At 43.1% G+C, this 27,641-nt stretch overlaps 1 protein-coding gene across 11 annotated transcripts in view; it reads right to left on the bottom strand.

The window, feature by feature from the left end:
- The window catches only part of LOC122713978 (AF4/FMR2 family member lilli-like), a 446,526-nt gene that overhangs the window by 399,408 nt on the left and 19,477 nt on the right, over window positions 1-27,641 (bottom strand). For 9 of the 11 annotated variants that reach the window (XM_043934913.1, XM_043934883.1, XM_043934920.1 and 6 more), the window contains exons 2-3: window positions 24,359-26,749; window positions 23,513-23,855 (exon numbers count right to left, since the gene is read on the bottom strand). The exons of 1 other annotated variant lie outside the window; for it this stretch is intronic. In XM_043934913.1, coding sequence (XP_043790848.1) covers window positions 23,513-23,698 — 186 coding nt within the window. In that variant the 5' untranslated portion in view covers window positions 23,699-23,855; window positions 24,359-26,749. The remainder of the gene's footprint in view (window positions 1-23,512; window positions 23,856-24,358; window positions 26,750-27,641) is intronic. One more of the 11 variants, XM_043934902.1, reaches the window with a different exon arrangement.

Here is a 27,641-nt window from a genome sequence, read left to right on the forward strand (position 1 = left end):
AATAAAAGTAAAAATAAAAATGGGGGAAGAAGATAACGATTTCGACCGATTCGATTCGATTAATGCGAGTGATGCTTAATTAAACAAAAAAAAAAAAAAAAAANAAAAAAAAAAAATACCAAGGAATTTTATGGTCGTTTCAATCCTGGGCTGTGAAAAACAAGCCTTCGAAAAGAGAAGGGGGGGCACAGAGATCGAACACGGCAATTCCTCTGAAAAACAGGAAAACCCGTGGATCGCGGCCGGTCATCGAGTGCATCCCTCTGATAGCGATATTTTTTCCCCACCGACGAATTAACTGATTACTTTTCGCCCCGCAATTACGCGAGAGATGCGTGAACGCAATTTCCACGCGGCTATGAATCCATCCACGTGAATCCATCCCCTCCCCCTATCCCATCCATTCAACCCTTAAACCCTCGAATCCGTTATCCCGCGCCCGAAACCTATAAACAACTCGACAAATTTACTTATTTATCTATTCTCTTTTCTCCCTCCCTCTCTCTCTCTCTCTCTCGCTCATTGTATTCTTCCTCATCCATTAAACGAAGAAAAGAAGCGAGAGGGAATACACCATCGATCTTACGAGCCTAATAATCGCAACACGCGAACGAAGACGAAAAGAATATTAATTATATCGGTTTTCGGTATTCGAAGCCCTCTGGCCGGGTCGTAAACCCTCGTTCACGGTCCACCTTTCGTCCCCAATCATCCCTCTTTTCAATTCGTTGACGAATTTCGAAACAAGCCGCGATCTCTCGCGATCAGCGATGCCAGGGGAGGGAGGAGAGGGAGAAGGTCCATCCTCTATTGGCCGTTCGCCAGCTCGCCGGTGCAACGTGGCCGACCGAGGGGGTCCTAACGTTTAGCGATAGCGTAAACAGCCAATAGGAAACTTGGACCGATTCCGCCTTTGAGAACGGCTGCCCTTGGCGTGTAACCATTCCACCATTCCGCTGTGATTGAAGAGGCTAATTTAGATGGACGCGCGCTCGGTTTATGCCCGGCATCCGACGAGGGGATGAAGAGGGGGGAGGGGGAAGAAACTCTCAGTCGCCCAGACAAATGACTGGCAACTGACCTCAGCCGCTGTTAAAGAAGAAGAGAAGAGAATGATTGAACGTCGAAATCTTCACTCGACTCCCCCTCTCTCTTTCGATTTTACACTCCCGTCCTCCCTCCCCCCCCCCTTATTCCCCTCTCCCCCGCCCCCACACCGTTCCCTGGCTCACGACACCGGCAAACGGGGTTAAGAAACGTGGCCCGATCGTTAAGATCGGCGCCAAGTCGAAGTCGTAGATCTCGAAAAAGAACAACCCCTGTGTGTATAAAGGGAGAGGAGGAGGAGGGGAGGGAAGTTGCACTGGTAATTAGGAAACGTTCGAGCGGAGGTGGATTCGAAGAGTAATTAGGGGGGATCTGTTTTTTAGACAATTTTTAAGGACCGAGGGATCGTTAGAGGGGTCGAAAAAAAGGAGGAGAAAGAGAGAGAGAGAGAGAGAGAGAGGGAGAGAGCGTTTAACAAATCGTTCGTAGGGAGGAAGAAGTGGTTCGTTTTTCTTTTTTCTTCTTTCTCTTTCTTTCTTTCTTTCTTTCTTTTTTTTTTTTTGCCGGGATGTTACGTGTAATGGGAAATGACTCGGGGGATTGGCTCGGCGAGAGATTGAATTTGACTTTTTGAACGGGAAGTGAAAGGGCCGCGCGGACGTGATTTTTCGTGAGATCTTTGACAGAATGGGGCGTCTCGAAAATGCTCGTTAAAACAAAAATCGTTGGACGGGTTCTTTTTTTCTTCTTTTTGTTCGAGATTAAATTCCACTCGATCCAATATATATATATTGGGTATGATTGCGGCGTATAATCACGCGATTATGGAGAAAATAGATCTTAATACTATTACAACAGAAGCAATCTATTCAGCTCGGACGAATAGCCGGTAACCTCAAAGCGGAATCGATCTTGCTACGGTGTTATCTCCTATTCCTAATGATCCACCATTGTACCCTGTACCCGGACCTATAATGGAGGCACGGTAATACTATTGATTACGCTTAACTGAAACTGGCCCTTGCCGCTTTGCGTGCAACGTGTATCCCTTAAATTCCCCCGGTTTCACCTGTACACGTATCTCCGCCCCGCTGCGCTCAAAAATACACCACCGGGGCTAAAATCCCCCCTATATATATATATATATATATATATATATACTGAAAGGGGGGGAGAGGGAACAGGATCGTTCAATTTTCGAGAGCTTAGCCGATTCTAGAGCCGAATCGTGTTATAAAAGGATTTAGAAGCTAGATACATTTGCCAATTGCCAGCAACCCCCTCTCCTCGGGTCCCCGGCTATTCGTATATCCTTGCTTCAGCTTTAAACTCTTGTTCCTCTTAATTTCACTTTCCTCGATTTTTATATCGGGCGCATTTTTATATCCAGAATTTTGTCAACGAATTAAGCTCCAAAATTAGCCGATCGATAATTCACTCTTGAGAAGTCTAGTCTCTCGGATTATTTATCGGCAATATTTATTTATTATGATCGATTTTTCTTTTTAGAATATCGCGAATTTTAACGTCGATTAGATGGATTTTCTTATCTCGAGTCGGATTTTTGTATTTTCGCCATTGAGTTTGTTCTCCAAGTTTTTGAGTTTCGTAAGCAGAGAGCGTGGTAACGATTAAGTTCGAGTGAAGATGAAATTTATTGAACGACGAAAATAATTCGATTCGTAAAGATAGAAGGAGAGGAAGAGGATGCATCTTTAGCCGGTTGCTTTAGACAAAATTTTCTTTCTCCCTGCGTGAAGATACAATAAAATAATTAAAATATTAAAAGTTTTATATATTAATTTGTATGTGAAATCGTTTCGAATTGGCTGTAAAACAAATTCATTGAACGTAAAATCGGAAAATCGTCTCGATTTGTGAGAGTTCGGCCGAGCGAAAGAGGGTTAAACTTAACCCGATACACTTTATAAACCACGTACTAAAATTGTAGCCAGGGTGTGGTATGCAAACAACGTGTGCGTTAATTCTTATGTAAACGTAGAGTCTGAAGAATACGAATACTTTTCTAAATATTTTGATGAACAACTTATAACAATTATTGTCTCGGAAACCGGATAAATATTTTGACTATTCTGAATCACCATCATATTCTAAGAGCATTACGATTTGATCTTAGCAAAATATTCCTTTCTCTTTCTTTTCTTTGCATTTGGAGCTGTGCTAAAAGTACAGTTAAATAATCGAACAGAGAGAATTCCATTACGTGCGTCATTAAATTTCATTTTTATTTCATAATTAATAAATAAAATACAATCATGAAAAGAAAAGAAAAAAAAAAAAGAGGAAAACAATTACTCGATTTCTCAGACTTCCAACTTCCAAACGCTCGAAGATACACAAAATCGTAGTCCAAATATTTATCGTCCATGGCCACGGCTAATATTTGTCTCTCGCGATATCGTTTCCTCTCGCTTTGTCGGGCCTCGCTACCACGTGCAGAGCAAACAGCGCGAAGAACAAAGAGAAAACGGGTCCCGGCCGCGAGAGCGAGAGCGGGGAGGCCGCGAGACGAGGATGCGCCGAAGAAAGGATTAAACTCGCGGAACGACAAGAGAGAGAGAGAGAGAGAGATAGAGGAGAAGAAACGAGAGAAGAAAAAGAATAGCAGAGAGCGACGAAATGGGGGAGGGGAAAGGATGGGTAGGAGGGAGAGAGAGAGAGAGAAAAAAAAGGAGAGGTGGTAACAATGCGACTATAATTTCCGGGAACAATGCTCTCATTATGCCTGCCACTCGATGTACACGCATAGCCCGGCGAAACTGTAGCAAACGACACCAAACTGGCAGATGTTTTATCAGCTACGCACGGGGCTCTCTTTCTTTCTCTTTTCTCTTCCCCCCTGAATCTCTGAAGAGAGACAGAGAGGGTCGCTGCGTGAGCCATTTTTGAGCCGTTAATCCGCCACGAATACCGTACACGCTCTGGAACCACCTGTGCTCTCTAAGCCACACGTCGAGAGACTGTTCGTTTCTATCACTCGTCCCGGGACAAAATAAGGCTTTGGAAAGGGGAGTTTTCTTTGAATGGAGCCCGGATGAGATCAAGTGTATCGCGTAAGTAAATTTGAACGCGAGTTATTTCGATAATCCGAAGCGATATTTTAATCCAGATTTCGTGATTGCAGACACGATGAGTAGTGAAAATATTCGAACAGCCAGGATATTTCGAAGTAATCGGATCGATAATAGTTATCCTCCATGATATTTCTTTTTATTTATTAAAAAATAAAAAAAGTACGCGTGAATTTGATTGTTAGAAAAGTATAAAATCGATACGAGGAATAGGAATCGAACGATTGTTCTTATACCACTTATTCAAAAAGTTGTTGACTGGAAAGCAGTGGAAAGCAATAAATAAAATATACGGGTTTAGCCGAATGAATATATTTGATTATACGTGATTGCGCGTATCTGTTTATAAAACATTTGAAATACGTGTATCGAAGAGAAACAAACAGCTACCAACTATGAAATAGTAATGTTGCTGACAACATTCAATAATGAAATCATGTATATAAAATTTCAGTGAACTTTAAATTCTATAACAAAAAATATAAATAATATAAAAATAATATAAAAATAATATAAAAATATAAATAAAATCTGACGTGAGGAAAAAAAAAAAAAGATCGATTTCGATCGAGCTCGGAAGCTGTGTCGCTTTCCTTAGTCAAAGTGGAATGGATTACAAATTGGAATTTATCTCGGCCGGTAATACTCGTAGTAGAAAGAAAATATCGGTTTCGAATCGGTGGCGCGCTTGATATCGCTATTTTCATTTTTCCACCCTCCCTCGACATTCGTTCGCAGCCTATCGGGACAATTTGCTTGAGTAGTACACTCAGGAAGAGGAAATATTGCTGAGGGGGCGAGAAAGTACACGGGGGCGAAAAATTCGAGGAGACAATAAGTGTCGAGTTTCCAGGACGATCCCGCTAATTGTCGAAAAGCTGTCGAAAGAAAGGGAACAAAGAGGGCGAAGGAAAGTGGACGGATAGCGGTTGGAAAGATTGTCCATCCGATCGGCGCATTATATTTCTCTCTTTCTTTTTCCTCTCTTCCTTTCTTCCTTTCTTTCCTTCTTTTTTTTCCTCATATCGAAAAGAAAGAGAGAAGGGAGGGAATACTGTACTCGAGCTATCCGGTCTAGCGAAGATTTTGAGCCAACGAAGCCAACCCTCTTGTCCCAGAAAACAAAAGAGCAGCGGCTGTTGCTCATTCGTCTCCTACCCCTTTAGTTTTGTCTTTCACCCTCCTCCCTCTCTGCCTTTTTTTTTTTTCTTCTTCCACTTTTTCTTTATAATTCTCTCTCTCTCTCCCTCTCTCTCTCTCTTTCTCTGGAACCAAAGTTCTCTGGCAAGTGGCTTCGCGACATCGATTCCTTCGCTTTTTCTGTTCCACTATTAACCTTCGATTAATACGATTCCAATGTAATAATTACGAGATAAATTGTAATAATAATAATAATAATAATAATAATAATAATAATAATAATTGTTTAATTAATTTTTAACAGTTCGTATCGCTTGAGAAATCACAAGAATAAATTTAATTAGAGTTAGAATTACAGTTTCGAACGAGATTAAAGAAAAATTTCTGTTTAACAATTACAAATTTAACAATAATTTTTCAATAATATAATGCGACTTTTTGTATCTTAGGTTTTGCAGTTTACCTTTGCAGAATATATTCGCGTTGTATCTCGAAAGTAAAAGAATTCGTATCCGTGTTGAGGGATTAAAACAGGGGCGAAGATGTAGCGGTGAGATAATAGGAATAGCCATCGTCGCCGTTTTCGTCGGGAGTTTTTCAGTGGAATCGCGCGATTCAAGTGTGGGATCACGGGTTCAATCGCGAGCGTTATCTGCATAGTCATCGAGTCTGCATCTAGTATTATCCTCCCACCTCTCGGTTTAACAGTTTCTTAAGGTTTCTTAAGGAGATTCGAGTTATCGTCCGTGCCTTCTCCTCTTTAATTTTTCCTATCCACTCTCACTACGTTTCCCGTGAACATCGAATACTCGCTTTTTAAATTAGAATTATCGAAAAATAAATTCCGATTTTTCAAAACAATTATATTACCGAGAATTTATTCGCAAATGCACTCTGAAATGTTTTGTATTATAATAATATTAAAATATTCTATTATTTAACAATTTCTTAAAATCTTGGCAATTCGAGTTATCGTCCATGCCTTCTTCTCTTTAATTTTTCCTATCCTCGAATTCCACTTGTTACTACTTTTCACGTATTCGTAATTAAATTAAAAAGGTATTCTCATTAAATCAGAATTGACGAAAAATTCCTCGTATTTAATTTCTTTTCGTATTTCGAAACAAATAAATATACCAGATCGACCAGAACCTAGATCGACGTTCACACAAATAATAAGACAGCAAAGAAATTCCTCTTATATCTCGGTCGAATCGGCGATTAAAGGAAACGATTATTCTAAGGGAAAAAAAAATTGAAGAAAACCAGAAAATATCCGGCTATATTGCCAGACCTCGGCCGTATCTTCGGGATTATTTCATCCCGTAAGACTCTTCTCCTACACCGTGAAATCTCCTCGAGATAGTCCCTGGCAGAGTTTGCGATACCGATGGCCTTCCTCGATGCAAAGAGGAGAAAGGCGGAAGATTTAGAAGGAGAAATCGCGAGATAAAGGAAAAGAGAGAGAGAGAGAGAGAGAGAGAAAAAGAGAATAAAAGAAAATCGGGGGAAGAAAGGCGAGAAGAAGGGAAGTTGATACTCTCGTTGCTGAGGTACTTGGCCGGGGCGAACCTCTCTTAACTCGGCCATATTTGCGGGGATGAATAAAAAAAGGGAGGGGGAGGGAGAGAATGAGAGAAATGGATGTAAAAAAAAAAAAAAAAAGGAGGTTGAAGAAGAGGAGGAGGATATCCTCCTATCTGGAAGATTATTGCATCGCCGCGAGGCACACAAACAAACCCTCGCGCCGTTTCGAATTTTTCTCGCGATAATTCGGGTCAGCGATATCGGCGCCGCGTTTAGCGGTCCAAACCGGGCGAGGGGAGGGGAGGGGAGGGGAGGGGTTGACGAGCGGGAGAAATGGGGTGAAAAAGTGGGAGCCACGAGGTGGAAAATGGATCCCGACGCGGTGAGGATCCGAGAGCATCGGTCGTCCTCCTCGACGAGAGCAATAAGTTTTCAGAGAGACTTGATTTTCGATCGATCGATTTTAGAAGCATAGAATTCTTTTTTTCTTTCTTCCCTTCCGTCGTTCATCATCATGAATAACAACAGCTAATTATATTTACACACTCGTCGAATATCGAGTAGATGTATAAAAATTTTCGAATATATATATATATATATATTTAAAAATCGGTATCTGTTCCGTTTTCGAATCATACGAAATGTATAACGAAATGGGACGAAAACGATCGACGAAAGAAAAAAAAAAAAGAAAAGAAAAGGAACGACGAGGTTCGTCAAAATAGTTCCACGTTTCCGGCTCCGAACGAACGACCGACGAGGGAAGAAGGGGGAGGGGCTCTCGAAAGCTCGAAGAAGACCATCCCTGCTCGCGTCTCTGGTGCCATCGAGGGGAGGAGAAGGCGCGTATATCGCGCTACGTTGCTTTATGGGCAGAAGAAACGGGGGGGAAGAGATGGTTGCGGTGCATAGAGACGGAGTCAGAAACACGGCGAGCGCACAATGTCCCGAGACAATTGCCGGGAAAATTGTGTAATGCCGCTATTTACCTTGGGCAAATTGACAATTTATGATAGCGCGATTACGCCTCTAATCGGCTCATCTACCGTGTTCTTCGATCGTTCGAGCGACTCGAGCGCGTTTGTTCTTGTCCCCCTTGTGATACGATCTCGCGCGGCAAACGCTCGCCTCGAAAACTTTTTTCTCTCTCTCTCTCTCTCTTGCAACGTGATTCCCTTCCCTTGTGCCAAGGGAAGGCAACTTTCCCTTCTTACGATCTCGTTACGAGCAATTGTATACATCGATACAACCGTATTAATATCTTTATTTATTTATACGTTACAAACGTTAGATAAAGATAGATCGAGAAAATTAAGATTGAATCGGATAACGAGATGAGAGGGGAAAGGAAATTTTCAATGACGATTTCGTTACGAGCAATTGTATATAAGTACGTATATAAATACAACGTATATCTTTATTCATTATATTCGTTTATAAACGTTAGACAAAGATAAATCGAGAAATTAAGATCGAACCGGATAACGATTAAAGGGGAAAAAGGGAAATTTTCAATGGCGATTAGTAGAAAAAGTAGAAAGAGAAGGTAACGCGTTCCATCCCGTGCAAATCCATTTTGGTGGAACTTGAAATTTTATCCAAGCGATCTGTATAATTTGGAAATTCAGAGGTAGAGCGGTGCCGCGCCGCGAAACGTAATTAATGCATTGTTAATCTAGTATCCCGCACCCTATATCCCCCGAGAGGGAGAAAGGGAGAAAGAGCGGAAATAAAACGCTCGAAAATCACCCAACGAGTTTTTTTCCAGCTTCCTGTCTCTGCTCCCTACACCACTTGCCTTTCCCCTCTTTCCCTCCCGTGTACCGGCCGGAAAATTTCCACCACGCGTTCACCGCCAACAAAATTCCGTAATCTCTCTCTCTCTCTCTCTCTCTCTCTCGATTTATCGATCGCGAGACAAAAGCGAGATCGTAGGATTCGCGAGAATCATTTTACCGAATTTGTCGAACGAATCTAATCTTTCGCGCGGCGAGAATAAAAGAATCCCCCTTTTAACTATTCGAATGAATTATTTGACGGAAAACACGGAAAAACGAGAGCGTTGCGTACAACGGTCGCATTATTTCTCGATTTTCGAAACATCCTCTTTCCCTCTCTCTCTTTCTCTCTCTCCCTCCCTTTTCGTTAAAAGCACGACCCGAAGCTCTTCAATTATGCAACATTCGTCACTATTAATCACCTCTGCTCGTTTACCACCACCATCCCACCGATGATCGTGAAATTTGTAACACCCGATAATATAACGTCGAAACGGCATAATTCATGTGTATATACTCGTCCCGTACACGAGGAACCTTTTAACAGTTTTTCAACCGGACGCGCACGGTTTCGAAACTATAACCGTCCAGCGCCATCTAGCCAGACTCCTTCTTCCCCCCACTCTTCCTTCCAGACACGTCGCAAATTACGATCGAAGGCTCTGCCGCGCGCCTTCTCCGCCGATGCGTATCCGCGTATATATATAGAGGATTATATTTCCCTAGGCCTGTTTCGAAAGGTTATAAGCTCCTACTTTGGAGGAGGAGGAGGAGGGAGTAGGCTCGAGGCGGCTAATCTATTACGATCCGGAAAAAGACGCTCGGAACGACGCGGGATCACGCGATAAATGAAAGCGAAACAGCCGAAATTGAAATAAAATATCGGATATCGTCGATATGCCATGGGATAGTAGGCTAGCAGCAGCAGCAGCAGCTTTTAAAGAAATTGGCTGACGCGAAGTGCCCTCTCGGCTGCATGCGATATCTATCCGCTATACTAGCTGTAGCTAGCTATCTACTTTTATTTTAATACAACGTGTCGGCATTTTTCTTTTCTTTCTTTCTTTCTTTCCTTTTCTAGTTTCCACGTTCGAACACAGGACTTTTTTAATAGGGGAAAAGAAAGAACGAATGAAATTATCGGAAGCGATATATGTTCGTTATTCGGGCGTGTGAATGACGCGGATCTAAAAATGTCGAAAAATGGGAATTCGAAGGTTGATCACGGGAATAATAAAAATTTCATTTCTTATTCGCTCTCCAATTCGTATATTCGGAATATATATCGTATGCTCGCGATACATCTGTTTCCCGATGCTACACCACTACTCGTAAAAATAAGAATTTCCGTTGAAGGTAACAAGGTGCGGAAGGGTCTGCAGACGGAAAGGAAATTCTCTCGCGTCGAGTCTTTCCTTACTCGAGCAAAACGAAACAAACAACAACAGTCGGAAAATTCGTTCTCTTGTGCGATTTTCTCTTGTACGGCGCGCGACAGATCGGCCAATATTATCCCTCAAACGAGGCCTCCTCCTCATTTTTTTTTCCTTCCTTTTTTTTTCTTTTTTTCGAAAAATTCCGAGAAGAATTCCTGGTGATGAGAAACGTGTTCAAAATATATATATATATATATATATGTATATATATATATAGGTAGTTTTTAGCTGTAACATGTTTTTGTACTCAAGCACCGTGTCTCAAGACCATTTTAGCATCAAATGATATAACTAAGCGGGGACCACACGCGGGAAATATGGTGGGCATTTTCTGGACGCGGGGCGGAGGGGACGGACGGAGGACAGACGTGTGCCGGCTGCTATTATTAAACCGAGACGCATACCCCAGGATGCGCCAGTCGTGTCTTACTCGGGCCGACGAGCAAGTGGCCGACTTCTTGTTACCGGAAAAGTCTTATCTTAGGGGGGTAAACGACGATTCCAGAGTCGTTCTTTGATTTTGAACGATCTTTTTTTTTTTTTTTCTTTCAATTCGAGTCCCGGATAAATTGGGGAAAATGAAAAATTATTTATCTCCGTTCTGATTTTTTACAATAAATGTAGAGGAAAAAGAGAGGAGGACGCGTTCTCAAAAGATAATAAAATTGGATAAAAAGAATATTTCTGTCCCATTACTACATATTTCAAATTGATCGAAATTTGATACGCTTTTCAAATTCGCAACAGATATATATATATATATAGATATATAGAGAGAATTTGCATGCACGTAGGTGTATGACATTCAGTCGTGCTCCATGGGAATTCGCGAGTGGAAAATAAAAGGGAGGGGATGAGCGCGTACACACGCGTATAGAGAGGGGGGATAGGAAAAAGGAGGAACGTGACGGAAAAAACTGGCGTGAAATATAGCGACGAGCGGGGGATCATTAAAACTCCTCCACCACTTTCGCACTTCAACGTATTTCACGCACGGATGTACGCGTAGCTATTGTGCAACCACCACCACCCCCCCCTGGGTTCATCCGTTATCGCGCGCGGCCACGACTTTTTCCACCACAGGGTTTTATTATCTTTACACGTATGCGCGAAACCGGAAAGGAGCGTATTCCCTGCGTATTCGACACGAAGGAAATCCGTACCTTCGCGATTCTTCTTTCCTCCTCCCCCCCTCCGGCCTGCCCTACTTTGTACTTTCCACGTTTTAAACGTCGAGAAACGAAGTTTTGTATATTACGTTCCCTTCTTCCTTCGAGGCGACGTTCTTTCGATATATTTTCCACGACGAAAGGGGGGTTTGGTTTTTTTAATAGAGTAAAAGTAAATAAAGATATAACGTTCTGTTTATATTGTAAATTTTTATGCAATTAAAACGTGTTCAAATAATGCGTATATATGTGGTATTAAAACACATGGTCATAAAATAGCGAAAAGTATGGCATTGAAATACAAAGACTCGAAGGTTTCGCGATGCTTAAGCGGAGATAATGAACGATCGAGTGGCCTACATTTTTTCCTGGAAATGCGTACTATGTTTTTCTAGGAGTCGCGTCTGTTTATCTCGAATTAGGATCGCGCACGAGTGCGAACGAGAGGTCCGAATAAGGGACAAGCACGGAGGTGGTAAACGATCAAAAAAATTACTCTTTATTTACACGACGATATCTCGAGAGCCGGAAGTCGTATCGAGATAAACGAAAAACCGCGTTAAAATGTAAAATTTCGCGCTTCCAACGATCGTTGACTCGTTGACCGGAAGTTATTAGCTTCGAAGTTACAACGATTCAAAGTTTTCCTAATTTTAATAGGATTAAACGGTTTCGAATAAACGGTTAAAAATTACTTTTTCTTCGCGCTGCGATATCTCGGAATATTCGGAAATTGTATCGGAATAAATGGAGAAACGTTTTTATGAATTCCACGATCTTCCAACGATCGTTGATTCGTCGACCGGAAGTCGATATCTTCGAAGTTACAACGATTCGAAGTTTTTCCAATTTTTAATCTTTTTAATACTTTCAATCGAATTTTGAATCAATCAAAAACGAATAAAATTCGTTTTATTCTCGTTTAAAGAAAATCACTTCCTAACTTTTTTTTAGATAAAAAAACATACTTGACACGAAAAATATATATTTGCATAAATATCCGTTTAGTTTACACGAGTATCGCGCGAGCGTTCCTATCTTAATCTAATCTCATTTCCGAGCTGCAACTGGAAAGAAAAAAGCGCGGCCAAACAACAACAACATACTGCGTGTTATAATCGATGATTCACCGATGAATTTCAAAAAGCAGCAGCGTGTCGTTTCCATCGACAATAGGAGGCCAGTCGAGTTTCGCAATAGCGTTACCTAACCTCTGTTGCATACACGTCGCGGCGTATACGTAGCGGCGCTGTGCCTCCTCTCTCTCTCTCTCTCTCTCTCTCTCTCTCTCTCTCTCTCTCTCTCTCTGTTATTGTATTTAAAAATGGAGGACGCGCGCTACGAATCGTGGATATCGTGTGACGTATGGAGTCACGCAATGCGTGCACTCGAGTCACGTAGTATTATTCTTTCCCTCCCTCGTGAATAGGAAGCGTGGACACGGAGTACCGCACGTACTTTGAATTTACCTCTCGAACGTTATTATATTATAATGGACGCTATTTTGACCCGCTCGTTAAATTTTCTATCATCAATCTTTCCATCATACCTATTTCGCTATTTGTATCAATAGACGAACTTTTATGAATCTTTTGTATCCAAGGTCGTCCTATTAAGATAAATTGTTCGGATTCAACTTGACCTCGGGGCTGTCGTATATCGCCGATATAATGGGAGTAGGATCGAATCGACTTAGAAAAAAAAAAAATACCCGCTCTAACATCTTTTTCTTTTTTTTTTTTTCTTCTTCCTCCTTATAATCCGCTCATAGTTGCTTTCTATGGAGTATCACTCTGTGGAAGCTTCCGGGAAAATGCAAATCTGATCGGCACTCGAGCGAATTTACGATGGAGATCCACCGTTGTTGGCCTCGCTAAGGGTCTGAGAAAGCAACGATCAGCACTTCATTAGCGCGTCGTTCTCCTCCAGACTCCTGACGAAGAAGCCTGGTTGCAACTCCGACGAAACGTCGTAACGCTGTTCTAGAAAGGATACACCCGGAAGACGGGCAAGAACCTCCCTCCTCTCCAGTCAGATCGCGAAACCCTCCTCGATTCGAGACAATCCGTCCAACGAGAAATTACTCGGCACATCCTCGTTCGTACTACGAGATGTGTTACTTTTTTTCTTTTTTTTTTCTTCAGAAAACAAACTATCGAAATCTATATAATCTTGATTCAAACTGTTGTTTGTATTTACACGTTTGAAAAGGAAGAAAGTATCGAAGTAACGAAATTGATCCGAGCATTAACGCTCGTTCGATGGGAAAAAAAAAGAGAAAGAAATCCATTTTTGATCAGATTCAAATTGAGTATTACGTAACAAGTGACCCGGCCTGCCAGTCTCGACTTAATTTATTTGATTTATTACCAGGCGTCCGTATCAAACGAATATGCCCTCCAATCGATATCCACCCCCTCTCCCTTTCCGCATAATACACATAAACCCTATGCCCATATCACCTAGCCACGTTCCTGTTTCTATCTAAACATGCCTACGAAATACGCCCAGAAGATTCCTCGTCGTCTTCTTTTTAAGAAACCACCTAAACCACGAACAGAAAAATATCCAAGCCAAGTAATTACACGATTACTGACCAACCTCGAAATCATCCTGTGATTGCCATCAATTCGTCAAACAGTGTCTCTAACGACAAAGAAAAGAGAAGAGAAGAGAAGAGAAAAAAGATCGAGAGGAGAAGGAGGATACAGGGTTTATCTCGCATAGCTGAGCACAGGCAAACTGTACACACCGTCTGGCATGAGGACAGGCACGGAGGCAGCAGGGCTACGGGCCAGGAATCGATAACACATGACGGCATATAGGCACATACTGGACTGACCGCAGAATGCCATCCCCACCCCCACCGCGATCCCCCTTTCTCGGTTGCATCCCCCGACGACGACGACGACACGCACGACGAAATGCACGCGCTCGTGTGTGTGTGTGTGTGTGTGCGCGTGCGAATAGGCACGGCAACCACCCCCTCGCTCCTCCTCCCCCCTCCGTTCTATTACAGGCTAATGCCGTTTCACTCGTAAATTACGTGAAACCGATAGATAACCGGTAACCTGGGCGCACCGCAGCTACGACTTTTATTACGCCATAGCGCCGTCTCTTTTCGACCACGCGCGCCTGATACACCTGTTCGAAAAGTGTTGCGCGGTATTGTCGTTGAAATTTTTCAAAATTGAATGAAATACAACGATATTCGGTTTGATTAAAATTGACTTTCAAGCTACATTCAAAATGTTAAATGGACATCGTGAAAATTGATACGAGTTGATGATATCCGATGGAGTATCTTGAATACGAATTGTGTATATATATATATATATATATATATATATACAAAAGGAATTTTTCTTACGAAAAGTTGGAAAACGATTAATCAAAAAAGAGGGGGGGGGAAAACCCCCGTTTCGACGATCGTTTCAATACAAGTCGAATCACTTTCCTTTCACTCGCGTCCCCTTTATAAATGTTCCGAGACTAACTGAAAAAAAGAAAAAAAAAAAAAGAAACGCGAAAGCGATACGGAAAAGCTGTATGCGTGTGTGTGTGCGTGTGTATCCCTGCCGACGGATACACGGATACGTGAAACCGCATCTCTCAGGCGGAGAGAGGGTTTGGATGAGACAGAGAGAGTAAAAAAAGGAAGGGGGAGGGAGGGGGGAAGGGAAAATACGAAAGGCCTTCGGATGGAACAGGTGGAAGAAATACCAGAGGGAGCAAAGAGAGAGAGAGAGAAAGGGAGAGAAGAGCTCTTGATCTTTCGAGGCAATTAAATGAATTTCCACTTGGGTGGAATGGCAAACGTTTAGAGAAACGGCTCCCTCCACGTAAGATATTCCGACGAGCACTCCTAGATATCAGAGAGGTAATATCGGGAAGGAGAAGAGGCGCAGTTTGTGGGCTAGAAGTAATACACGAGAATACTCTGGATGTATATATATATATCTCTCTCTCTCTTTCCCCCTATAGAAGGCAGCAGTCTGTCCGTCCGTCCGTCCGTCCGCGCTCGTCTGTCGCCGAGTCTCTCTCCTTCGAATCGATTCCCCCAAACTAACAATGCACCGGCTATAAACGGGCAAACGCACGCACACATCGCCATCCATTGCTGCGTACCCGCCGTTGATCGCCCTCCTTAACATATATCACGGGGATTTTACGATTTCCCCCCTACTCCCCGTGCCCACCCCCCGCCGCCACCCTGTAAAAACGCGTTAGCGCTACGACGACTAGGAGGAATTCTGAGCGTGGGTTCGCGGTTGAAAAGAAGCGGCGGGGATGGATATCGGATATACCGCCGCGATAAATATAAATCCTCCCCCCTCTGCACATCCCTCTTGGCCACCGTGTAACTATCCTTCACGGAGGAGCGTCGGAGAAACGCGCAGCATCCACGGCCAGTGCCAACGAATGAATCGAGTGAACTCGTGGAACGCCGGGGTTCGCGTGCCTTACGCGGAAAGAAGGTCAGACGCTTCCGCGATGCCGGGGCCTTTGAACCCTGGGACGAAAGACAGAGGAGGGAGGAGGGGGGCCGAGGAAGGCGCTCACGCCCTTTGCCCCGATACGCGCGCCAAGCGACAAGTGTCTTTCGACCAGTTGGCCGACCGCCGCTCGAGGAATTTTGTCTCTCCGTTCGCTTCTCTCTCTAAGTTGGATGGACGGGTAACGATTAACGCTTGGATTTTCGATATTTCGAACGATTGATCGATTGATTAATCCGTGAAGGGGAGGATACTAAGTTTCGATGAATCTCGTTCTTTCGAAAGTTGAAATATCGGTATTTAGAATTTTACTTTTACTTTTCGTGTTCTATCGTTTAAGAATAAAACAAGAAATTCATCGCACGTTTTTTACTCGAAGGGAGAATTTGCACACGGGAGAAGACGTCATCGGTGCATTTTAAATAAAAATTACTATAAATGGCATGGTAAAATTCTTGAGATTGTGAAGTGCACGTTATAAAATGTTTAGTGGTTTACGAATGTAAATGTAAATCGTCATTTACATCGCCGCATCACCGATTACAACGTTCAAAGAATAATCATCGACGGTTTAATTGCCTCGTATACGAGAGCAAGTACTCGAAACAACGCGGAGTACACGGATAAATTCCACTTTTGAAAAACCGATCAATCGATGAAATCGTAAAACCAAATACCCGCGTACGCTTTGCCACTCGAGCATCGACAAATACATACTTCCACATGTGTCCACTACTTCAAAAGTTTCTGCTATCCTCGTTACAACTTAGCGTCATTTGATATCACGTGATATCGGAAACTTGGCTTTGACTCATTTTTCAGAAAATGCGATATAACATTGCCTTTCGTGGAATCAAACTCATCGTTTAAAAATAGTTCTATCCGGTAACCGAGTTTTATCGTAGACGAAATTTCATATAATTCTGATCTAATTTTTTAAACGTATTTCCCTTAATTTACGATTGCAAATTTCGCATGGAATAATTTAAATTTACCTTACAAAATTACCATACATATACCGTAACGTAACGTTTCTTTTTAAAGTAATTGCAGACTGTTAGAATTTATAAAAGAATCCAATATTTATACGCAATTTATTTAATTATTCGTTCCGCGATTATTAGCATTAAAGGAAAAAAAGTTGTGCCTTGCAATCTCCAAACGTATCTATCTCTCACTTCTTCCAATCTCGCGAGTTTTCTCTCAAAAAGATGAAAAAAAAAGAAACAAATTTTTCGCCGTTCTAATTCAATACCCAGCATCTTGCAACACTCCAAAGATATCTTTTCATCGAAACGTTCATCCTTGCCCAGAATCCCTCGTACAACGATCGCCGTTCATCGTTACCATCGAAGCGATCAAAGCTCCACCTCGCGCTGAAAACTGGCAGGTGGCCAAAAATCGCGTTTCCGGATTGCCCGGAGCCACGATCGGCGCACAACGATGTGCGCATCGGGCACGAGCATTTCCCCAACTCTGTGTCGAGGCGCGCGCAGTAACTTTAGATTCTTGCGGGATTCACTGGGCAACGACAGCGTCGTATTTCCGTGACGGGATCAGAAAATCGGATTGGTGGACTGGTGCGTGAGACAAAGTGAGAAGAGAGAGAGAGAGAGAGAGAGAGAACGTTTCACGGTAGCAGACACGAAAAACATAGTTAACAGCTGCTACCGTCGCCACTACAGCTATCGGCGTCGTTGTGCTTCTCCCTCTCGCTCGCTCTCTCCCTCTCTCCCTCCTTTTATTCCGTCTTCGTCCCTCTTTAACTCCGGCACCTGTCGCGTCCGTTAACGCGAGACTAAAATACGAAACGACGTAACTCGTGAGCGGAATCGTCCCACGGAACAAAACCTTTCGTTCGACGTGGATACGTCTCTCTCTTTACCTGGCAGCTTCTCGCCGCTTCCTTGATATTATTAGTTATTGGTTTTAACTCTTTCCAGACGGATTTCATCAATGAATGAATACGGCGTTGTAACAATGAATCGAGAAGGGAAAATAAGATGAGCGAATAAATTCATGAAACGTGTAATCTCGTTTTTAATAAAATTCTACGATCCAATAGATTCTGTTGTAAATAATAATAAAATTGTAGAAACTTTTTATATCTATTATTTACGAGTTTTTTCGTTATACAAAAAAAGAAATTATACCTAGTTGATCGTGAGTTGAAAAATAGGATTTACGAGCGAAGCGTGGAAGTTATAGTTGTTCGCGTAGTTTTCTAGCGATGGTACGATGCTTCAATAGTCACGTGGCACGGTGATGAACGAACGAAACAGAGGTTAGAAAATGAAGATGAATGGGTGTGCAATTTATAACCGTGGCTTACGTTTGATTTTCCTTTTTAAAAAGAAAATTGTTGTTAGGTAAGTTACCGAAGATGTTATATCGATTTTAAAAAAAAAAATGTAACGATAAAAGTTTACCTTCTATTTTTATTTAGAAAAAGCCCGAAAGATTTTTTTATTTACGATATTAATTTTTGTTTAAAAGAAAATACCGAAAATTTATTATATTTACAACGTATCTACAAATAATCCCTACATTTAATTACGATCCACTATTTCGCCACAATGTTATTCCTCTTGTCACGGGACCAATCTCAGAAACTAATACCTACGTAACCAAAGACACGGCTATCCAAAAACAACGAAGATTTAACGAGGAAAAATAGGTCATCGTAGAAGCTATCAATCTTTCCTGTTCCTCGGACCGTAGCAGAAACAAGCTATACCTCGTGATCTTTCTGAAAACATGAGCTATACACATTCGAATCTCTCATATACCAGCCAGAGACAGAATTGTCTTCCCGGCGACGAATTACTCGCGTAGGTGGCAGTCACCAGAAATATTACGACCGAAGATAACAACAACTCCATCGATTAAAATGCTTCTCTCTCTCTCTCTCTCTCTCTCTCTCTCTCTCTCTCTCTCTCTCTCTCTCTCTCTAATACGACTCCCTTAATATTATTATTATTTTCAGTCCAATAACAATGCCTTGATAATATATACGATACACGTAATTTTACTTTAATCAAATAAGATCGAAATCTGTTCTAACGAAACGAGTCTTTCTATTTTTTTTTTTTTTTAATTTCTTTACATTTTTTCATTATACTTTATTAATTTTTTTTTTTTTATATCGATAACAGTTATTGCTTCTCGCTTAAGCATCGAGCTTATAAAATCTTGTTTATCACCATTGTTCCGGTTCGTAAAGAAGTTAATTCACGAGGATCAAGTTTCATTTCACGTTTACTCGAGTGGCGAGAGTTATCAGCGTGGGAACGAGGCTTTATCGTTCTACGTACGTACAGGACGCATGCGAATTGGAAAACGGTCGAACAGGGAAAAGGGATAAAAGAATGCGTCGCGTATCTATCGTTTCACGGAATGGGTGTGAGTTTATATATAGGATATGCTTTGGAAATGGGTGTGGGCGAATCTCGGTATCATATCTTGCTTCAAGCCTGATATATATATATATATTTCGAACGAATCATGGAGAAGAAAAAGAAACACTACTCATTTAAATAATATATCATAAAATTAACATCCTTAGCCGATCCTGATATCATCATCAGAATAATTCGATGATACAATACCGAATGGAATTGATTGCGAGGAGTGTTGCAAAAAAGAGCAGTTACAAAATGGAAAAAGAGAGTGTGTGGATCGGGGCGTGACGAAGCGATAAAGCTTTAGACAGAATTTAACGGGGAGAATTTTCGACGAACACCCTTCCTTCCCCCCGTGACATCTGCGACCAAGAAATGGCCGGCGCCCGATGTCGTTTTCCCCGCCGCGTAAAACGCTCGACAGTCAAATTAATTGAAAGTTTTAAGGTAATTGGAATCGATAACGGCGAGGTGAATAAGAGCCACCCTCGCCGCCAAACTCTCCCCCTCCCGAAGGGGTGGTCGGTTGAAGGGTTCACCGGAGGAGGAAGTCGTTCTTGTTTCCTCGTCCGTGCCTTCGAGGAAGTCGAAAAGAGAGACGACCAAGGGGAACGGAACGGCCCTCCCTGTCATATTCCTCTCCTTAAGTACGGATCCACCCCCTCCTCCTCCCACGGCTACCACCTCCGATATTGTATATTCCGGGGAAATGGGGAAGGGGGTGGGGGTCGATTAGGTCCACTTTAATATCCCGCCACCATCCAATCGGTCTAATTGGAGTCGAACCTACGAATTTCATTGGCGGGGGAGGGGGGAGGGTGATGCGGTCCGCCGGATCGTAATGTTCTTAATACGCGTATGCGAGGTGGGCCGAGAAGGGAGATTTCGTGGAAGGGAAAGGAAAGGGAATTTTATTTGAATTCGGAGAATTTGGAGAAATCCTGGAGGAATCGAAAATTGTAAGTAAGCTTCCCTTAATCTTCTTAATTTCGAATTAGAAACAGATGTCTGAAGATCGACAATTCTAATTTTCGTGGAGAAAGAACGGAGGAGGATTAATCAATGAATTCGAGAGGAATTCGCTTCCCGTAAGGTGAATAATATTCGCGCGAATTACGCCTTTATGCACGGCGAGGGGGAGGGGGAGAATAATCGAGGGGAGGGCGAAGGGGATCGTTACTTACGCGTCATGAACCCTCTTAGCGATTCCTCCCCCCCTCTCCCCCGATAGCACGCGAAAGAATAGCCCCGATTTTCGGCCACAATTTTCTTCCTTCCAGCAAATTAATCTAGCTTTTACCGTAGCTGATACCGTCTCGAACATTAAACGCGGGACGGTAGACGTACGAAACGGGCAATAGCCCCTTGTTCCGCCCCCTTTTATACCTCCGGCTCCTCGAAAAATGAGCCTTTATTTCATCGGTGGAGTGTAAGGAGAAAGAGAGAGAAAGAGAGACGGCCACCTAAACGGCACGAGAAACGAAAAAGAGAGAGAGAGAGAGAGAGAGAGAAAAAGAGAAAAGGATAGGGAGACTCTCCTCTTATAGAGAGAAGACGGTACCCCACAGTCGGAGCAAACTCCCGTCCACCTAATGCAATGGTTTATTGCTAATATTTCTTCACGAGTAATATCGGTTCGCGCCTCTTCGGCTACAAGTTTCTCTTATATTCCGACGCGGAGGGCGGCGAGCGAACATCCTACGCCCTATTTACATTCTTCGGTTCTTTTACACCCAGCTGATTTCCGAAAAAAAAAGAGAAACAAAAAAAGATCGAGTCGAGATGAAAGTATTAAAACTCGTTTTGGGGGATCTCGTTTCATATTCCAAGTATACCTATTATCTTATTTTTTTAACGTATGGCAAAGTAGTTTGGTTTTAGGTTAAAACTTTATGAAAGTTAAAGGAATTGTTAACAAAATCTGAAAAAGTACGTCACGTATATACATATAGTGACAAATATTAGAAAGAGAGCTAAAATGTGCAAATTCTCGTCAGAAAGGAAAGAAAGAAATCTACTCGAGAAAATTCTACGCGTGGAAAAATGGTGGAAGATCAACAGCAAAAGAAGAAAAAGAATGGAATAACCGTAACCGAGGAGTGGAGCAGTGATCAGGTACAAACGAGTACACGTTGCAGAAGCAGAGAGGGAGATTAAACGTGGACCGGCATAGACGTGGTGTTCTATTCGGGCGAAACGATTAAACGTAACGAGTGCCACTATTGAGTAAGAACGTGCGAGCTGCAAACGAGGCAAAGAGACGGGCGAGGGATCGGCGGACAACGCGGCCTTTCAGCCGGGCCTCCACCGACATTAATAGCTTCCAGAATTAAACGACGACTCGGCCAACGTGGCCCGACGACTCACGTACCGACGTATACGTCATTGTCGACGGTGACGCGCGCCATCGTCGTACGCCTCTCTCTATCGTCCGCCCGACCGACAGTAAGAATAATCTAACCGTTTAATCATCGAACTTCATTTCTGCAAACTGTGCAACAGAGAGAGAGAGAGAGTAAACGATAAATACACGAAGGAGAAACGATAATGCGCCGAAAGAACAATTATTTGGATTATTTGGAGAGAGTGATGATTGGAGGGATTACGGAAAAATCGTATTTTGTTAAATTTTTCTTTTCTTTCTGTGACTCTTGTGTATGTTTGCGTGTGTGATCATCGAAATAAATTTGAAGGTCTTTTTAATGGGAAGAAAAGAATATTTAAAGAAGTAATGGGCGAGATTGTAAAAGGTGGTTTTGAACTTGTATAATTAAAAATTGATAATTAGGAAAGTTTGTAAAATTGCTTATTCATTAATTAATGATAATATTATTTTCCTTATTTTGTTTCAACTTTTTATCTCTTTATTATCTCTTTAATATTTCTAAATGTACTTTCAACGGTGTATTTCAAGCTATTGGCGCATTGTGTTTCCAGTTTTGAGTAAAGAAATATCGATCTCGCCAACTCTTAAATTCATTATCCAGTGAAATGTCCATTTGAGAGATAATCACACTTATGAATTAAACTTACGTTTTTCTCTTACTTATCTATTATATCTATAACATGAAAATTGATTTAAAAATTTTGCCCAAACCAAAGAAAAATATTCCACCACCAATTTTATCTTCAAAAATCGAAAATCCATTCCAAACTAAAAAGAAAAAAAATCCATTCTCTACTCCATAAAATAATCCTCTTCTTCAAACTCGACGATTAAGAATATCGAAACTCTGAAACGACCTTCCACGAAGAAAATAGCAACGATCGATCGCGCGCCTCCTGTTTCATCTAATCACAAGCGGCACACGCGTTCTTCACGCGTGTCGTTTCGCGTTCCCAAAGTTCCCTCCTCCCCTCTTCCCTTAAACTCTGTCGTAACTATTACCAAGAGAGGGGAAAAAAAAAAAAAAAAAAAAAGATTTCCAATTTTCGCGCGAGAATATCCCCCACCCTTCTTCGAGAAATCGTTCCTGATCCATCAAACTCGTCCACCGTAAGTTTTTCATCCCCTCCCCTCCCCTCCTGTTGAGTAATTGTCGCTATTAATAACTGCAAATTCAATCCCCCACGGATCCAATATCCATCGGCCGGATCGGCCGCGCCCCGTTCGTATCTCCTTCTCCTCCTGTGTGTACCTCCCCCTCCCCCTCCCCCCCCTCCAGCAGTAGTTGCTCCTCCGGAAGAAATTTATAGCGGCGACAGCTTTATTAGAAGTCGTCCCTAGTCGTTACGCGAAATTGAAAGTCAGGGGGGAAATGGAGGGCGTCAATCCCATACCGGAGGAACAAATATTTAGAAATATGAAAAATCGTGGAATCGTGGATTTGCATGGATAACGATGGGGTAACGAGGGATCGAATTAGGAAAGAATTTCATCGAAAAATCTAATCTGACACGATTGGATCGGACAGTTAAATCGGTTAAATCGTAGTTGATGGCGCGTCGTCACATCAACGTGGATCGCAGGTGTTGTTCAATGAATGAAGAAAAAGGAACGAAACAGATCCGACATATCGGTGGTTACGATCTTCGAAACTTTGGAACACGATGATCCCTCGTAATTACTGGTCAACCCCCTTCCCCTCGTCCCCCTGCCGATAGGATGCAATTGATACGAATACGAACGAAAAAATAATTTTACGAGAACTGAACAAAAAGAGATCAATTTTGTTGGATAATTACAATCGCCTTACGCGTCTTGAATTTCGAATTGGATCGTCTTCGATATCGAAAGATTTTATAACACGCACGGATAGATATAGATATACATATATATATATGGTGGCAAGCTCGTGTACGCTGGTTAGAATAAGGACGACGCTTAGCAGCCACGTAGGATAGGCAAAAAGCGGATAATGTTACACGGGAAGAGGAGGGGAGGGGAGGAGTGAAGTGTGAACTCGATTATACAATGGTTAGTTACCTTGATACTGTCGTAGCAAGCGGTGACCCGTCCGTTCTGCACCTCGACGTTAGCCGGTGGATGGGCGAACTTGCACTCCGTGTCGGGCCTGGTGCACTTGTTGCGCTGGAACTCTCTGCAAACCTCTAGCTGCAGCCACCGGGAGTCCTTGCCGTTCAGCAGGTTATTCATGTTGACCATTGCCATAATTCCAAGTCCTGGAAGACCGTGGGACTTATAACTTCCTCTTCGAAGCGAAGGATAACACAAAAGTCCGGCTATTCGACCCGACTTTTCAACTTTATCTCTCCTCTTCCTCTCGATCCCCACGTAGCCTGTTCACGGTCGCGTTCACTCGCACCGTCTGATCGCAGCCAAGGATACAATTGTTTTTTTTTCTTTATTGAGACCGGCCCACCAAACTCATTGGCACTTGGGGGAATCTCCCGTCGAACTGTGGAGAAAACGCGCGAACCATCCGTCTCATTCGCGCCTCTGCCTACTCGATCCGTTTCCGCTTTCGATCAAACCGCTCTCGGCCTCCCCTCCCCCCCTCTCTCGTTCCATTCACGCGTCCAGCCAGCGGACGGATCGTGACCCGGCACGAGCGTCCGCTCCTCCTTTGTCTTCGTACCGAATGATACCCGGTCGATCCAACAATTTCCTACTTTATCGATAGATCGATAGGGGAGAAGATACGAGAAGAACCGCGAACGGACGCTCGGCCGGATACGTAAGAGACACGCATTCGTTCGACAAGCATTCGTAAAACCCCCCCGGGGTCCATTCACACCGAAGGTCCGCTCATCGAAATCCCCCCAAGTGCCTCGAGTATTTTTCTGATACTATGATAAATATGGTAGGTACCTTTTTCGAGCAAGAAGCGTTTCTTTGAGTAGGAGCGAGGAGTAACTTATTGTCCCATGAACGGGTCCCAAGTGGCGAGTCTGCAGATCTTCGATCTTTTTCTATCTTCCGTGTAGAGTTTCTCTATCCTCGGACCTCCCTTTTCTATCTTCCGTGGTGGGTGCGAATCGCGGTAGGAAAAAAAAAAAAAAAGAACACGCGGCAAAGAACCGTGCCGAAGATCCGACTTATCCTCTCTAACTCGCCCGAGTTTTACGAAAAACCCTCTCGGTCCTCTCTCTTCCTCTTAATTTTCCTTCTTTTTTTTTTTTAATTCGCCCCGCTACCTTCGTTGTCGCGTATTATCAATATTATTATTAATGTTATTATAATATATTATCGAACACCCGTCCCGTGTGTACGTGTAAAGGCTTGCTACGATTGTCACCGGCAAATGTACGTACGGCCAATTCTCTATACTATTTTTAGACGATCATATACACACACACACACCGTTATCGCCTCGGTTGCTCTTTATCAAACACCACTCGTTATCGATCGAAGCCGTTTAGTCGGGTGAGAGACCGGTGTGCGCGGCTCTTAGCGCTGTTTGCCGGTTAAGCTTGTGTTAAGCGTGGTTAACGTGGAGAAAGAGAGCTTCCTTTCTTTTCCCTTTCCTTCTTTTTCTCTATCCTTTCTCTATCCTCGCCACCGACTTTTTCCAGGTGGAGAAGGTGTTCGCAGAGAAGGTGGTCGCGTCTCGAGTCCTCGAGGTGCGAGGTTGGAGATCGGTGCGACGGGGGGAATTTGCGGTAGCGATTGGCGAAAGAGGAAGAAGAATTCTCGCGGTGTTGGTGAGAAGAAAGTGAAGAAACAGGAGTAACAAACGACCAAACAAACGTACGTTCTTTTTCTTTCTTTCTCTTTTCTACGTATGTATATATTATATATATATATATATTATATTGTCAACGATTAGGCTTCGTGGATTCGTTTAGGCGATGCTGTTGTTATTATTATTGTTGTTGTTGCTGCCGCTGTTGTTGTTGTTGTTGTTGTTGTCGAGCCTTTTTTCCGATCTCCGCTTTCTTTCTTTCTCTTTGGAGGTAATATAGGCGTGGTAGTAATAATCCTTCGATCCTTCCTTCGATCCTCCTTTTATCCTCGCGCGATGCACTCGGACAGCTTTATAGAGGGCGCGCGCTTTAGCAACCAGAGCGGTGGTACAGTTGGGCAAAAAAGCTTGAAAGCCTTCCGAGAGAGAGAAGCTGAACGTCGACCACGGAGGATGTATATGCGTGTATACGTATGTGTTTATATGTATGTACGTGTGTGTGTGTGTGTCGTGCTGCTCTCTTAGGCGCGTTTACTCTTTCATTTATCGAATAATTATAGATGTACAATATATATATATATACATATATATATGTAGGCTGACTGTTGCTGCTGTTGCTGCTGCTCGACTTTTGTTACATATACACGCGTATATATATATATATATATATATATGCGTCTCAAAAAGCCGGTCGTGGTGTCCTTCAAGCCGGTTCTCAAGCTAACGCGTGGTGTCTCGTGGTACTCTACTACGAGGACGAGGATGGACGACTCCGGGGAGAGGTAGTAGTAGTAATAGTAACAGTAGTAGTAATAGTAGTAGTAGTAGTAGTTGTAGTGGTAGTAACTAGTAGTAACTAGTAGTAGCGGTAGGCCGTAAGAGAAGAAGGTTGATTCCGGAGGTGAGGTAGCGTGAGGCTCTCTCTCGAATCGGGAGGAGGGGGGGGAGAAAGAGGGTGACCTGAACTGTAGCTCTTCGAGGAAGAAGTGGCAGAAGAGAAAGGAGAAGCGGAAGGAGGGACGAGAGACGCGGCTTTACTCGTGAGGTAGGTAGGTAGGTAGGTATAAGGTGGGGTCGTCTCTCGTCGGCGGGCGAGAGAGACGCACAGAGTCGGGGAGAGGTTTTTCGGGAGAGTAAGCGCGAGAGAAGGCGAGAGTAAGTGGGCGACGTAAGTAAGCGGGGGGCGGAGAAGAGGCGGCGGGGGGGAGGCAGACAGGGGGTCCGGTTGCGTGGATCGGGGATCGTGGATCGTAAGTGGTTCCGGGGTCAGAGGCGGTGGCGTGCCGAAGGGGGAGGTGTGGGGGAGGTGTGAGAAGGGGCGGGCGGGGGAGGGCGGGGCAGGAGAGACGTGGAAACGATGGAAAAGTGAGGATAGATGGATAGAGAGAGAGAGAGAGAGAGAGGGGGGAGGAGAGAGAGAGAGAGAGAGAGAGAAGAGGGAGGGAGAGGAGGTTCGGAGGAGGGAGAGGGGGAATTGCGAGTTAGCGAGTGACGTTGCGTTTCCGTTCCTCGGATTTACGTCATTTATTCGGCGCACTCCTGGTTCCTCCCGCGGTCGAACTCCGGATTCTGCTGTTCTGGAAACATACCAAAAGCGAAAACTCGCGTTACTGCGGATGCAAAGGCTTAAAATGCTTGTTCTTGTTTTCTCGGGGCGGGGGGAGGGCGACTGGTTGGTACGTACGTTGGTGGTGGTGGTGGTGGTGGTGGTGGTGGTGGGACGAGACGATGATGAACCGGACTCGATGAAAGGTTCGAAAGAGAGAGAGAGAGAGAGAGAGAGAGAGAGAGAGAGAAAGGGAGAAAGAGAGAGAGAAAGAGATATGGACGACAGATAAAGAGGGAAGAGACTGTAAGTACGTGTACTAGTACAGTGACTCGTGAAAGCATATCGTGAATAACGGTTATTATAGAAAACTTTTTTTTATGTAATCAAAAGTGGAATCAAAAGTACGTACACATCCTTCCGAGGATGTGTTTCATCTCTGCGTTTAATCTTCCATTTCGTTCCAAATACTTTCACGGATCGGCTGTATACTACCCTTCTTAATTAAAATATCTCATCCAGCATTTTATCATCGTACTTGAGAGACACGATGAAACAAATGATACACGATGATGACGCGATAAAATGTACGGTTGCGAATTCATTGATTAATACTCTTTTGCGAGTTAGAACTGTTGAGAATCATTTTTCAATTAGAGTTAGAGTCCGTTAACCATTAATTATTGTTTTTAGTCACGGTCACTTCGAATGAGACTCGCGTCCTTCCGACTCGCAAAAGCGTATTCCCGACGATTATACCCGTTTCGTATACACTTTGAATCACATTCGTATCTAAATTTATTCCCGTTGAAAGAAAAAAAAAAATTCGACTTTTCGAAGAACGGTTTCAAAATGCCAGATGAGAAATTTGAACTTGAATTAAGGAAAGCAGTATGGGGGTAAAGGGTGGGTGGGGGGGGGGG

The sequence above is a fragment of the Apis laboriosa genome, unplaced genomic scaffold (genome assembly GCF_014066325.1).
Source record: "Apis laboriosa isolate Shangri-la unplaced genomic scaffold, ASM1406632v1 scaffold112_cov148, whole genome shotgun sequence".
Classification (NCBI taxonomy): Eukaryota; Metazoa; Arthropoda; class Insecta; order Hymenoptera; family Apidae; genus Apis; species Apis laboriosa.